The 13,873-nt window shown below is 37.1% G+C and overlaps 1 protein-coding gene across 4 annotated transcripts; it reads right to left on the reverse strand.

Moving 5' to 3' along the window:
* Positions 1–7,216: 7,216 nt before the first annotated feature.
* On the reverse strand, positions 7,217–11,407 carry LOC147628338 (uncharacterized). 4 transcript variants are annotated; one of them, XM_086814154.1, is made up of 9 exons: positions 10,997–11,407; positions 10,154–10,243; positions 9,834–10,002; positions 9,415–9,501; positions 8,703–8,770; positions 8,360–8,555; positions 8,054–8,170; positions 7,695–7,852; positions 7,217–7,611 (listed from the first exon to the last, which is right to left on the reverse strand). In XM_086814154.1, the coding sequence occupies exons 1-9, from the start codon at positions 11,345–11,347 to the stop codon at positions 7,411–7,413; spliced, it is 1,437 nt and encodes a 478-aa protein (XP_086670280.1). In that variant the 5' UTR covers positions 11,348–11,407; the 3' UTR covers positions 7,217–7,410. The 4 variants fall into 4 exon arrangements, with proteins under 4 accessions (XP_086670280.1, XP_086670279.1, XP_086670282.1 ...); XM_086814153.1 differs by having other exon boundaries at positions 9,415–9,585; XM_086814156.1 differs by lacking the exons at positions 8,360–8,555; positions 8,703–8,770 and having other exon boundaries at positions 9,415–9,585.
* Between the last annotated feature and the right edge of the window lie 2,466 nt (positions 11,408–13,873).

Below are 13,873 nucleotides of genomic sequence, written 5' to 3' on the forward strand. Positions count from 1 at the left end.
CATTCATAGATATATCTGTATCAATGAAGAGAATGTTTCCAATGATGTAACATGTGTAATCTATGTTGTCTTTCTGTGCAATCTTTCACATTGATGCTTCTCTCTTTGGTATTATGTGTATAAATCTACTTGCATTTAGCTAAAGATACCATGTAGATCCACAAAATAGAGTGCCCCGTCATTGCTCAAGAGGTGGTTCTTATTTTTGAGATTGCTATAATTCAGGTATTTTTGTTTTCCATAATCTATGTAATATTCATGGCTGAATTGTAGACCCTCCATTTTGGGAAGGACAAGCAACATCTCTAATTATCGAACTGTTAGAGAGCACCAGTATTTTACGATATATATAGAAACCTATTTTTTATGTAGGTTTTGCGTTTTGTTTGATAAATTTATATTGCTATTGATACATTCTTTTTGCACAGGGAATATCTTTATTTTTTAGAATCCAAATTATTGTTAGGTTTGTATGGTCAAGACCCTTACAACGAGAGCTTTGGCTCCTTGGAATTTACAATCTGAGGTTATAAAAGATCGGGGATCAACTTCATGTACATGTAATGTTTGTGGACTATGAAAAGCCTGATAGATTAGATTTTAGCAGTGGACAATACATAATTTTTTGGTTTGCTGTCTATAAGCCTATTCAAACCCCATTCGCCTCAAATATCGATCCACCAAATGAATTCTGTAAGTTTTTATTGTTTTCCTTCTTTTTTTCCACGAAATTTTTATCTTGCACTAGCTAATGTTTTTTTGCCAGATGGAGGCAACAAGGAGTATAGGCTTCCAAGGAGAGAAAATCCAGTTGTCCGAAGTTTTTTTTAAAAAAGCTTCGTTCAGGTGTGTTGAGATTGTCAACATTATTTTGGGTTGAAATGCTGGCTGTTTATTTATGCCAAGTTTGGTGCTTTATTCAATGAAATTAAGTGCTTTACGAGTTTGTACATGTATATATATGGCAAGCATGGTGTGTTTATATATAGGTTGGCAAGTTAGGGACCATGGGGCCCATCATGGGCTTCAAATATAAGGCTTATGCCCACTTGCCCTCCCTTCAAAGATGAGCATTTTTTTTCAATTGTTTGGAATTAGAAAGTCAAATAAAAACACACACCCATGCATGCCATCGCTTTCGCAATGAGGTCTTGAACCCGTGATCTTGGGACTCTAGAGCAACGCCTCACTCTACTGCACTGATTTGTAATCGACAAATAAGAATACTCTTGCCCGTTTAGAGGAACGGGTCAAGCCACTAGTATTTTGAATTCCGTAATAATAATAATAATGTATGAATTGGAAGGTCGTTATTGTAAGGATGCTTTTTGCAATGTAACGGGAATATTTAGTGCCCTTGATACGCCCACCGCCCGTGCCCCCTTAGCATCAATTATTTTAATATTTTACACTTCATAGATTACTTTCAATACTATAAGCATTACTTAAGCATATAAACTACCGTAAACTCAACTCTCTCTCTCTCTCTCTCTCATGCATGCACCACCCACCACCCACCACAATAATTTCTCTCTCTACATGAGTGCTATACCTCTTTTTGTCATGTAATGAGATGATATTGTAGCATGGTGGCATCTTCCTCTCAATAGCATGTCGTTGCTCAATGGGACATCTCTATGTTGCCATTAACTGATAAAAACTAGAAACAAATAGTGTTTCATTTATTGAACAAAAAGGATTTTGGACTAGAATTGTAAACGTGTAGGAATGATTTTTTTAAAAATGAATCTTGTGGGGATCAAATTGATACTTTGAATACAAAAAGATTTGAGAAAGATGGTACTGGCAACATCACAAATTTTGTTATTTCAATGGGCTTTCCAGTATGTATTCAAGTACTTTCCTAACCAAACGACAGCCTTTAATTTACTAAATTCCTAAGTTGAAGCAGAGAAGATGTTACTTGCCACTTTCTACAATGAAAAATATAACTTCATATTGAAACATTCAGACTAGGAGGGGTGAGTAATATTGAAACATTCAGACTAGGAGGGGTGAGTAATAATTAACATTCAGACTAGGAGGGGTGAGTAATAATTAACTCTTACTAGTGGCTACTGTGGCAATTGCTAAAGGGAATGTACTTGTATATTAAAAACACTTCTCACATAGATTACAAGTACAATAGGACACAAGTTTACAATGCATCATATGATCTAGTCAAATCATATTATCCATGTTCAAACTGAAGGCATCACCATTATTGCGAAGCCTTTGTACGAGTATCAATCCTTGTCCATACTCGGGGGGGTTCACCTCAAAAAAATTTAGTGTACCACGTGCGATCAAAAGGAGGCGTATTTTTATTCGATTTTGGAAAAATTTTAACAAGACTACAATAACAGAAGGGGTATTTTAATTCAACTTCAAATTTTAATAGGATCACAATAACAGGAGGGGTATTTTAATTCAACTTCAAATTTTGACAGGATTACAATAACAGGAGGGGTATTTTAATTCAACTTTAAATTTTAACAGGATTACAATAACAGGAGGGATATTTTAATTACAATAACAGGAGGGGTATTTTAATTCAACTTCAAAAAAAAAATTCGTTAGTTTATAAGTAAAGAGGGGTGGTTTTATTGGGGAAATTTTTTTAGTTAAGGGGTTTTTAAATGCCCCTTCAACGCATGTGATACATATGATTTTTTAGAAGTACACCCCCCGAGTGTCCATAAGAGTGATGCGCTAAGCAGCTGGTAGAAGCGGCTCATGCTCTTTAAATTCAAGCAGTTGGTAGAAGTGGCCCACACCTTTTGATTGATAAAATGAATGCATGACCAATGAGTAATTTGCATAGGTAGATGGTGGTTCTCGTCACTTCTTAGGGTGCAATAGGATATTATTCCTAGATCTCATAGCTTGATGCTTGAGATTGGGCTTCTTAGTAGGCTAATATGTCAACTAAGATGAGGTTGTGTTTGTGTTAGATTTGTGTCAAAGAAGACGTATTCTTTGAATCTCTTTAGAGGTAACTGCAAGGTGTTGATGATTATCTAGGTGATAGGTCATACCATGGGCGAGGCTTAAACCTACCATGGTTCCCCATCTCCAGAGATATACCTATAGGGCTGCCGTTAGTTATAGGTGTATGTGTTCATATATGCTGTGAGGTATAAGATGTGAAAAGTAATAAAACTTGATGCCCTTTGTGAAATATGGAGGTGACGTCCATGGGCAATGGGCAGTATGTCGCCCTTGTGTGTACTCTAATCTTAAAGATTTCTCCAACTCAATTGTTTCTTCTTTGACTAGTTTCCTTGACATTTACTCGACATCTCTTTTGTTTGGTAGTCAAGGTTGTGAGATGTGGATGCTTAGCACAATGGACTTTGCCTATAAGTATAATGGAGCTAGGAAGCCTCTCTTGCTCACTTGAATTGGCATTATTGAGAATGTGGGATACAAGCAATGTGGATGAATGATTTGTGTGGCCAAAGAAGAGGCCATGGGAGGTGCGGGTTACATGAGCTAGGCTTACACCCACCATGGTTCCCCAATCTAGAAATATACATGGATGGCTATGTCAATGGTGCGTCTTAGTGTAGATTCTTATGTTATCAGCACCTATTCCTGCTAGATGTGTCTATTAAATATAGAGCTCATGTGTATATTCTAGATGTCATGCATGGGCATAGGGTTAAAGGTGTGCCCATGTAGAAGCTCCTTCTGGTAAAAACTCAAACGCACTATTTTCTTCGACTCTTATTGTTATGCTTTCTTTGACTCTTGCACATGGAGCTTAAGTGTTGATGTGTAATGATATTGGCGAATAAGGCTAGGTTGTTTATGATAATGGAATAATTTAGGACAGCCTGTATGGTGATGGGTTATACCATATGGCTCTTGTGGGAGTGGGCTTGGTTAACCCATGTGCTGTGTGAGAAGCTTGTTAGACATGGCTGAATGGATCCAACTGATTCTTGAGTCTCTTTTTGAAGTGTTAGTGGGGGCTAATTAGCCCTCTTGATTGAAGCATGCGGCGGAAAAAAACAAGTGAAACATTGAAGAGCTTGTGTAGCTTGGGAGTGAAATTATGGATTATCAGACAATGCTGACCTTGGGCATGCATCTTTGAGTTTACCTCTTGGGAATCTCCAACTTGCTTGTCTAGCATGATTATAGGCAAGTTTTGTGCCTTGGAGGGAGATGTGGAGCCCGTTTGAATGAAGAACCCCTTGTCTAAAGATCTCCATTTTAGTGCATGGATTACCATGATTTGGATTCCCATTCAATTGAGGCAAGATGGATTATTTATTGATGGACCTCTTCATGTAGTTCTTGCATACCTCTAGTGCACGTGGAAGGCATGTAATTATGAGTACGTAAACACTAGAATTATGAGTATGCATTTACTAGAATTTTAATTGATGGCATGGGGAATTGATGTGATTTGCTAGAATGGGATCCGATGTTGGAGTGTCTAGATTATGGTGCAATTAAGGCCATTGGGTGCTAGCATGATAGGACACATGGGTGTGTCAGTTTGCATTGGATGGACCACATGGTAGGAAAAACTACTCGGCTCCATGTAAGCATCGATGGCTAAATGATGTGTGTTAGGAGAGTTTAAATGTAATTTGAAAACTTAAAGGGTCTCTTGGTAAGTGGAAATTGATTTGATTTTGAACTTAATGGAGTTTGCTTTCTTAGCTTTTGGACGTTTTGGGTAATTTACTCGTAAATAATCCCACCTATACCAGCTCTACGCTCCATGGGGAGTGCTCTACCCACTCAATGGGGGGGAAAAACAAGCATTAAAAGGAGGACTTAGAACGTTTATTGCACAAACTTTGTTGTTAATTTTGGTGCTTGACGAACTGCTTGTTTTGGCTATGCTGGTTGTGTTGGTGGATAGTGGATGGGTTGAAAACGGATACAGTCGCAATGGGTTACTCCAGGTTATAAGAATAATTATTATCTTATTGGAAATTATATTTCCTATTTTATATCAAGGATGCCAGTGGGTATGTGTGATTTAATATTATGATTACCTATTTCTCATGATAGCATTGCCCGATTGATTGATGTGATTCAATTGAGTGTTTAACTAATGTGGATTATGTCTATGAGTATGGATAGTGAGATGTGTGAGGGTACCGATTAAGGTGTCACACTGTACAAAGGTATCGATTAAGGTGTCATGTACGGATGGTGGAGTGAGCGATGCTATGAAGACAAAGATCACAAGATTATTTAATGTGCATATGTGCACAAGCAATTGTGTATGTATAGGCCCATTTATATTTTTTATTGGGAAAAGGCTTTATCATAGTGTGTAAACCTGAGAAACTTGGGACAAGATTATATTTATATGTAAAGCAAAAGCCCAAAAATGGAAAAGATGCTATTATTGGTTCCAAGGGCTAAAAATATAAATATGACATAAATATCGTGTGTGGGAGAAGCAGCCACACATGTTTGGGGGGAGCATGCACCCAATTCCCTTGTTCTTTTGTTGTTAAGTATTTTCTTATGTGTATCCTTGTTTATTTGAATTGAAAGCACATGTAATTACTTGGAGATAAGATCATGTTTCAGTGGTATCAGAGCTTTGACGAAGTACAAAAAAAAGAGAGACATGTTTTGGAAAAATAAAATGAAAGGTTTTATCAACTTTATACAAGGGAAAGGTAAACCTTTAACTTCATCGTTTAATCTTTAAGTCAATTCCTCAAAACTTGTATATATAAAAGCTTGCAAAGTCTGTCTACAAAACCCAACTATGGGAAGTCCCAAAGAATAAAAAGAGAAATCTATGTACTCTTGGACAATTTAAAAAAAAAAGGATTATACATTTGGGCAAAGAATCAACCAAGGGTTGAAAAGTTTGAAAAGGATTAGAAATTTGGGCAAAGAATCAACCAAGGGTTGAAAGTTAAAGTCCTTGTGAATAAAGAGACTCCATCCAATTGTTGAAGAAAACAACATAATTCTTCCTCATTAACGGAACGGCCAAATGGGAATTAGAAAGATGACATTCCTTCAAGATCAAACATTATTGATGCATTTGCCATGGTCCAAAACCCCTTCTACTACTCTCATAAACATGGCAACCTTGAAGGCAAGAATTTGTGAGTTATAAGGTCCAGTGGCGATTAGCGCTTTCTCCATGCATTTTTGGTGACCTTCCTCACAGAATAAGCGTATTAATAAGCTCTTTCTTAAGCCTTAATATTTTACCTTTGAGGCTTTTAAAATACCATTAGTTCAAGTCTTCAAATCCACACTTTAGTGACCTTTTAATAGAGTTTAGGGACATAGATAAGGGAGGCTTCCAATGCAAAGCATCTTTCAAGCTTCCAACAAATAATGAACAAATGGTTAGAAATAACTTCCATCCACGAACCCTTGACAAATCTTATGAATAATCATTAACTTAAGATTTAGAAAAGAAAAATAATTATCGGGTAACTCTTATTTGATATACCCGGATTGCCTCCCTCATTATTCACACCTAGAAGGTAATATTTTTACTTTTATCATCCATAATTTTTTGCATATTACCTTTATCTTGGGTTACACTTAAGAATTTTTTGGATGGCCATCTCTCAAGAGCTACGTGGTTTTCTCATGAAGTTTACAAGGATTGCTTAACTGAATTTAGATTTTACTATTAGTTGGAGCTTTAACTAATACTAAGCTATCTGAAAAATGGTCACTAACTATTTGAGACTTTCGTTTTGACTTTGATAACTTCAAAAGGTAAGTTTTCTTGCTCCCTACAGTATCTTAATGAAACATATTAATATTGCTGAAATTTTCAACAAAGATGACTTGGATAAGGTCACATCAAACAGCATATTTGGCACACTAAAGTACTCAAGCAAGAAGGTAACATAACTAACACACTAAGGCTAAAGGTGGATGTATTTATAAAATTCACACTCGTAAACCAATTCCATATTTGGTGTTATATTTTGATTGTATTGTATTGTCTATTACTTTCTAGTTTCCATAGGGTTTAAATAGAAAAACCATAACAAACAATAACTTCTAGTAAAATTCTTAGTCAACTTGAGATATTAGATCCAAATCTCAATCGTTGGATCTATTTCAAGGCAATAAGTTTACTCAACTACAATAACGGGCAAACATATATTAAGATCAGGATTTACTCAAACTGTCCAAAGTTTGCAAAATAATTGCTAGAAAATCTAACATCAATTTAGAGAAAAGCATATTTTATTGATTAAGATAAATATTTTCTAATAAGATTATTTGTAAAAGCTTGTATTATTAGCATATAACCAATCGCTTAATGTAGAACTTGCATCAATTGACACGTTAACAAATACTTTTTACAGAACGATCTTGGTGAGGATCAGCTATTGTTACTAAAAGATACATTGCTTGGTGGGATTCTATAACTAGGTTGATAATGAATTATTTTCTCAGGTTGGCACCTTTTCTTGTGATTGAAGTGATGATAAATGATGCCATTATTAGTGTGAACATGGCAATGTGACCACCATATAAGTTGCCTAATTTTGCTACTCCAATGCCTTGATCTATTTTGGAATATAGGCATGTATAATATTCTTCTCCAAGGATGTAGTACAACATCCTAATGGGAAATAGGATTGCCTGGAAAAACATGTTATAAAGAGTTAGTATAACTGCATTGGAAATGCTTTACATTACTTTCATTATTTCTTGCAATTTCTAACCTGATATACATGTGGAAGAAGTTTTGAGATCTCTAATGCATCAAATGTGCTGTCCAAGAACCACTCGCTATGCACAGAGGCAACAACACCATCCACAATGACATCACCTTCCAAAGTGAAAGGGTTGTACAACCCTTGTTCAATGATCAGCACAACATCTAGATAAGTAACAAAAAGAAATATTGTTATTTTTCTCAACATTATGAAGAATTAATTAACGGACGGTCATGAGGTATATTGGGTTATTATTATGTTTTTTGTTTTATTTATGCTATCCTTTATCTCACTAACACGAGGTTGAATACTTAGTATAAGCTTTAAGAAACCACCTAAAAAAGAGTCCATAGTGTTAGCTTAACCTGTGACCATAAAGTATGTCGTTGTAGATGTATCTTCAATGATGCTATCAGGTGTAGCCAACATGACATCCCCAATATGGATGTCTCTCGCTCGTTTATAGATGACTTTTGAGTCCCCTATTAAATAAATAGGATATGGATGATATGATGCAATATGAGAGAAAACATTATCTTTTAGTAGTTTATCCCACCTTGAATTCTTGAATCTTTCATTTTTTAAGAGACTATAGAGATTACTTAAAGGAGGATTTGCTAAGAAATAGCATGAAAGAACTTATTTTAAAGTGTAGAAAAATGATAGCATACATGAATTAATGGTGGGAACAAAATGATCTGCAGTGAGTTTCACAATTCTTTCAAATGAAGAATGGTTTGTGTCACCACTATGGGAATTTTGTTGCAAGGTAAGTTGCACAAAATGGAAGGTTATATTGGAGTCTGCATGTCCAAATGCATACACATCGCTATATGCAATAGAACCATCATGAGCTCTAACAGCAATCTGCATCATTGTTAAGAAGGTAGTAAATGGAATTGGAAGTGACACTACAATATGGTTAAATTAACTTGAGATCCAACATTACAAAATTCCTTCAAAATACAAGGAGAGGTTATCTAATTGTTATCCATTCTAAGAAAGTACACGCACTTTTTCTCCCAGTGATAGTTGCGACATTGGCATGGAGGCACCCAACGAGGTGGTTACAATTGCATTACCTACACGAACACACCTAAAGATTTCAGCACTGCTCCATAGTAGCATAAGGTTATTATCTAGGAAGTTATTTAGTGGGGGATAACAAATCAATACCCTTTACATTTCACAATGGGACACATTAGAGACTGAATCCTTGTTTTGAGTTAGCCTTCAAATATTATCCTAAGGACTAGAAGAAATCTTAGACCTCTATCCCCAAGTCTTATAGATCTTAAAATTAAGAAATGCGTAAGGGTCTAATAGAGTTCTTGGAACTTTATTTTGGAATCTAGAACTTATATTAATCAAGACTAGAAGAAATCTTAGACCTCTATCCCCAAGTATAGATCTTAAAATTAAGAAATGAGTAAGGTTCTAATAGAGGACTTGGAACTTTATTATGAAGTCTAAACCTTATAAGCAAGTAAGCTTTGCCAAGCTCAATCAAGTATAACAAGGTTAATTATGAAAATGGACCAACTTATAATACTTAAAGAGAGGTATTAGCCCTTTATCCTTAAGTTGAGACCTTATACTAATTAAGTAATATAATTAATTTAAATCAAGTAACTAATGAAAATGCCCTCACACAATGATGCTCCAACACAATGTGAATGATTTTCTCACACAATGTGAATGGTGCACATATACAATGTCATATTACCTGGAAAACAACCAGAATTCGCTCGCCCACCACTACATGCATAACCAACACCTAGTCCAGCACCAACTCCCGCTGCAGCTGCTGCGACTGCCACATCACAAGCAATGTTGATATCTCCCTCGCAGACAAAGATGCCAACCAAGATGCCAGCAATAAACCCAACCTTTGCTCCTATTGAAAACAAAGCTCCCATGTAGTCAGTTTCCTGTGGTTAGTGGATATAAAAACACAAGAATATAAGGTCCTATAAACACACAACCCACCCATCCTGCTCAAACACTTGATGATGGGTGGGAGCCAAAGGGTTTGGATGAGAAACATTACCCAGATATCTCAACAAGTTTCACTTACAAGTATTTACAAGTCTTTAGGAGTAATGCATTATTTATTTCAGCACATAATGCAAATTTAGTAGTTACCCTCGACAGTTCCAGTGGCAAAGCAATTATCAAGGAGTTTTCGTCGGTGTCCTCCCGCTCCTTCACCCACATCATTTTGTGCAGCAGCATTGTAAAGAGTACTGATATCATCTCCAGTATCAAATATGGTGCAGCCACTATAATCGGAACCTTGCGATGGACATATAAGCTGCAAAAAGCATACATGGAATGGAGTAACTCACTTAGAAGGATATTAATATATTACAGTTCTAATAAGTAACAAGCATGTAGGCATCTTTGGATGTGTGCCTCTTTTCATTTGTCATCCTATGATTTATTATACACTTTATCTCACTTACTACACTAGTAGCGCCTTCATCGTCTAGGAGAACAGCTTCTACACCGTCTGTATCATCAGGGCTTGCACCACAACCCCCCAATGCAGTGATCTACAATTCAAATAGCACTAAAGTAAGTGCTCGGACATTCCCATGAGATGCACTGCCATAGATGACCACCTTTTCAATATGAATAATAGTTGAATATCTTTAAAAAAACAGTCTAAAAAATTGGCCATAAAAAGCAAAACGATCTTGAACATATATCCAAGACACATATACTTTTAAGAAAGAAAACTTCACTAAGTTAAATAACTAAGCTTACTAGACTAATTAATTGCTAGAAAATTAAAAAGAGCTATTACATGAGGTGCTATGATTTAAACATTCTATTCCAAAGATGGAATTAAGAACCTTAGATAACATAACTTGTTTGTGATTTTTATTTTAAAAATAATTCAATGGCCTATCAAAGGTGTATGCAATAGACAAAGCTAATTGGCAGGGAAAAAGGAGCTATTTATGCACCACAATGATCTTGAATAAAGTCTATTCTAAAAATTAGAAGTAAGAACCTTAAATAATATAATGTTCTAGGGAAAAAAAAGGTCCCCTATAAAGTCCCGTACAATAAACAAAGAGTAAGTTGCAGAGAAGTGGTTAGGCAGGTGACTTGCAAGAAAGGTGGGTCCCTTTTGGGAGAAAGCCACAGCATACCTTAGAAATTAATCCAAAAAAATAAGAATGGGACAAGCTAGCTAAGGTATACCTTAGAAATTAAACCAAAAAAGTAGGTCTCTTTGGGAGAAAGGGATACCTTAGAGGCCCCCCCCCCCAAAAAAAAGGATGTTCCAGAGTTCAAACCTGCATGTTGCGCGTGAAGGTGGCGCCGTCAAAGGTGATGTCGGCGGAGAAGCCGTACTCTCCGTACTGCACGACTTGGTTGCAGATAGCGTTGACGCCGTCAGAGGGGACAGTGCCCCACAGCATGCCCGGGGTGCCGCCCATCAGGGAAGAGGCCAGCTGCGACACCACGGTGGTGCTGTCCGGCATGTTGTAGGCTTCCTGAGGGGTGAGGGCCGTGATCTGGATTGTAGACTGCGCTGTCACCGCCTGCAGAACGCCGATCATCATCAGCATCAATATCGTCACCATTGAGCCCTTATTGATGGTAGAAGGGCCCGGCGGCAAGCGGCGTACACGGCAGAAGGCCATTGAGGGGTGAGCTGGGCGGCGGCGGCGGCGCCTGGGGAGGAGCGTTGTAGTGCTCGTGGAGCTAGCTAATGAAGGAGTTAGTACACTGCAGCAGCAACCGCTTATAAAGAAAGCATCGAAGACGCGGGAATGTGTCCTTTTTTTTTAAAGCTCCCTCCGTCCTTGGTATACGAGGCTGCAAAATTGTCTTACTTAGAATTCCGTAATAACAATAATATAATGTATGAATTGGACGGTCGTTATTGTAAGGATGAATCTTCAGCGCCCTCGACAACGCCGCCGCTATGTATGAATTGGACGGTCGTTATTGTAAGGATGAATATTCAGCGCCTTCGACCCGCCCGCCCGCCCGCCCGCCTCAATAATAAAATAACAATAATATAATGTATGAATTGGACGGTCGTTATTGTAACGATGAATATTCAGCGCCCTCGCCAACGCCGCCGTCGCCCGCCCGCATCAATAATAAAATATTATTATTATTTTACACTTCATAGATTACTTTCAATATTATAAGCATTTCTCTCTCTCTCTCTCTCTCTCTCTCTCATGCACGCACACACCACCCACCAAAATAGTTTCTCTCTCTGCATGAGTGTTAACCACTTTCTGTTATGTAATGATGATATTGTAGCGTGGTGGCATCTTCCTCAATAGCATGTCGTTGCTCAATGGGACATTTTAACCGATAAAAACTAGAAACAAATAGTGTTTCATTTATTGAACAAAAAGGAGTTTGGACTAGAGTAGGAATGATTTTTATTAAATAAATCAATCAATCTTGTGGGGATCAAATTGATACTCAGTGAATACAAAAAGGTTTAAGATTGGCAGCATCTCGATAGTGGAATAAATTTAATCGTAGCCTTACAAATTGATCAAATGGATATTGATGTTGATCGTTTGGCAAGGATGGATCTTATTGAAGATGAGATCGAACCCTAACCAATCCATCACTGTATCGTTCTAAATTGATGACATTTCTATTGTATGTGTTGTCTTTTAATTATCATCTCATGATTTATTTTTGAATATATTTCATTGTTGTAAATGCATGTAGTGGGATTGTGTAATGATATATACTGTAATGTACTATGAGATGGTTTAAAGAAAATAGTTTTTAATTTTGTAAAGGAATTCAGTTTTTTTACCAAGCGTGTAGTGATGCGTGTATGGCAGCGTGTATTGATGCGTGTATTATTGCGTGTATATAAACGCGCTTATATACGCGCTGATAAATGCAGATATACATGCGAATTTAAATGCCAAAATACACGTGCCCGATAAATGCAGATATACATGGGCGACCATACACGCGCTCGTAATTTATTGCGTGTATGAAACGCGTGTATGGCAGCATTGTCTTGTAGTGTCAAATTGGAGAAGTTTAAAACTTCATTTATATACTTCAATCTCAAATTGGAGAATTTAGTAAATTAAAGGTAATCTCTAGATTTGAACACATAACGAAAAGATAAGGTAAGCTCCCGACTTGAATACAGAATGAAAAGCCCATTTAAATAACAAATGTGATGTTGCCAATACCATCTTTCTCAAACCTTTTTGTATTCAAAAATTACAATTTGATTTCCACAAGAATTTTTTTTAAAAATCATTCCTACACGTCTACAATTCTAGTCCAAAATCCTTTTTGTTCAATAAATGAAACACCATTGAGGAGGGAGCTTTTAAAAATGACACATTCCTACATCTTCGATGCTTTATAAGCTGTTGTTGCTGCAGTGTACTAACTCCTACACAGCACTACAACGCTCCTCCCTCGCATCGACGAGCTTCTTGACAGGCTTCATGGGACCAAAGTTTTCTTAAAAATAGATTTGAGGTCTGGTTTCTATCAGATTAGAGTCAAGGAAATAGATATACCCAAGACAGCCTTCAATACCCATTATGGCCACTATGAGTTTACTGTGATGTCATTCGGGTTAACCAATGCTCCTGCAACCTTCAACCACCTAATGCAAGATATATTCCGTCCTTACTTGGATGAATTTGTGCTTGTCTTCTTTGATGACATCTTAGTATACTCCAAGTCAATGGTGGAAGAGCATGAGGAGCATGTGCGTAGGGTTCTGCAAATGTTGCCGCAGACATAAACTCTGTGCTAAGAAGAGCAAGTGTAGCTTCTTTACTCATCAAATTGAGTATCTTGGGTTCATCATCTCCAAAGATGGTAAGTATCTCAGCAGATCCCGCCAAGGTCAAAGATATACTGGAGTGGCCACCCCCAAAATCAGTTCGTGAAGTTTGTGGGTTTTTGGGAATCATAGGATGGTACATGATTTTCATCAAAGATTATGCCCTGGTAGGATGGTACATGATTTTCATCAAAGATTATGCCCTGGTAGCTGCACCTTTGACGGATCTTCTTAAAAAGGATTGCAAAATAATGTGGTTGCCAATCCGTCAAAATAGTTTTGAACTTCTGCCCCAATCTTAAAACTTCCTGATTTCACCAAGGAATTTGAAGTGGTTATTGATGCCAGTAGCCTAGCACTTGGTGGTGTC

Source organism: Cibotium barometz, chromosome 19, assembly GCF_041138505.1.
Source record: "Cibotium barometz isolate CiBa-2024 chromosome 19, ASM4113850v1, whole genome shotgun sequence".
NCBI classification, from domain to species: Eukaryota; Viridiplantae; Streptophyta; class Polypodiopsida; order Cyatheales; family Cibotiaceae; genus Cibotium; species Cibotium barometz.

Bases quoted from the DNA above. Each gene is read 5' to 3' on its own strand.
- LOC147628338 (XM_086814153.1), bottom strand. From the start codon at position 11,347: ATGGCCTTCTGCCGTGTACGCCGCTTGCCGCCGGGCCCTTCTACCATC. The intron at 10,244-10,996 runs GTTTGAACTCTG...TTTGAATTGTAG, and splicing joins CCTTCACGCGCAACATGCAG to ATCACTGCATTGGGGGGTTG. The intron at 8,771-9,414 runs GTAATATGACAT...GTGTTCGTGTAG, and splicing joins GAATTCTGGTTGTTTTCCAG to GTAATGCAATTGTAACCACC.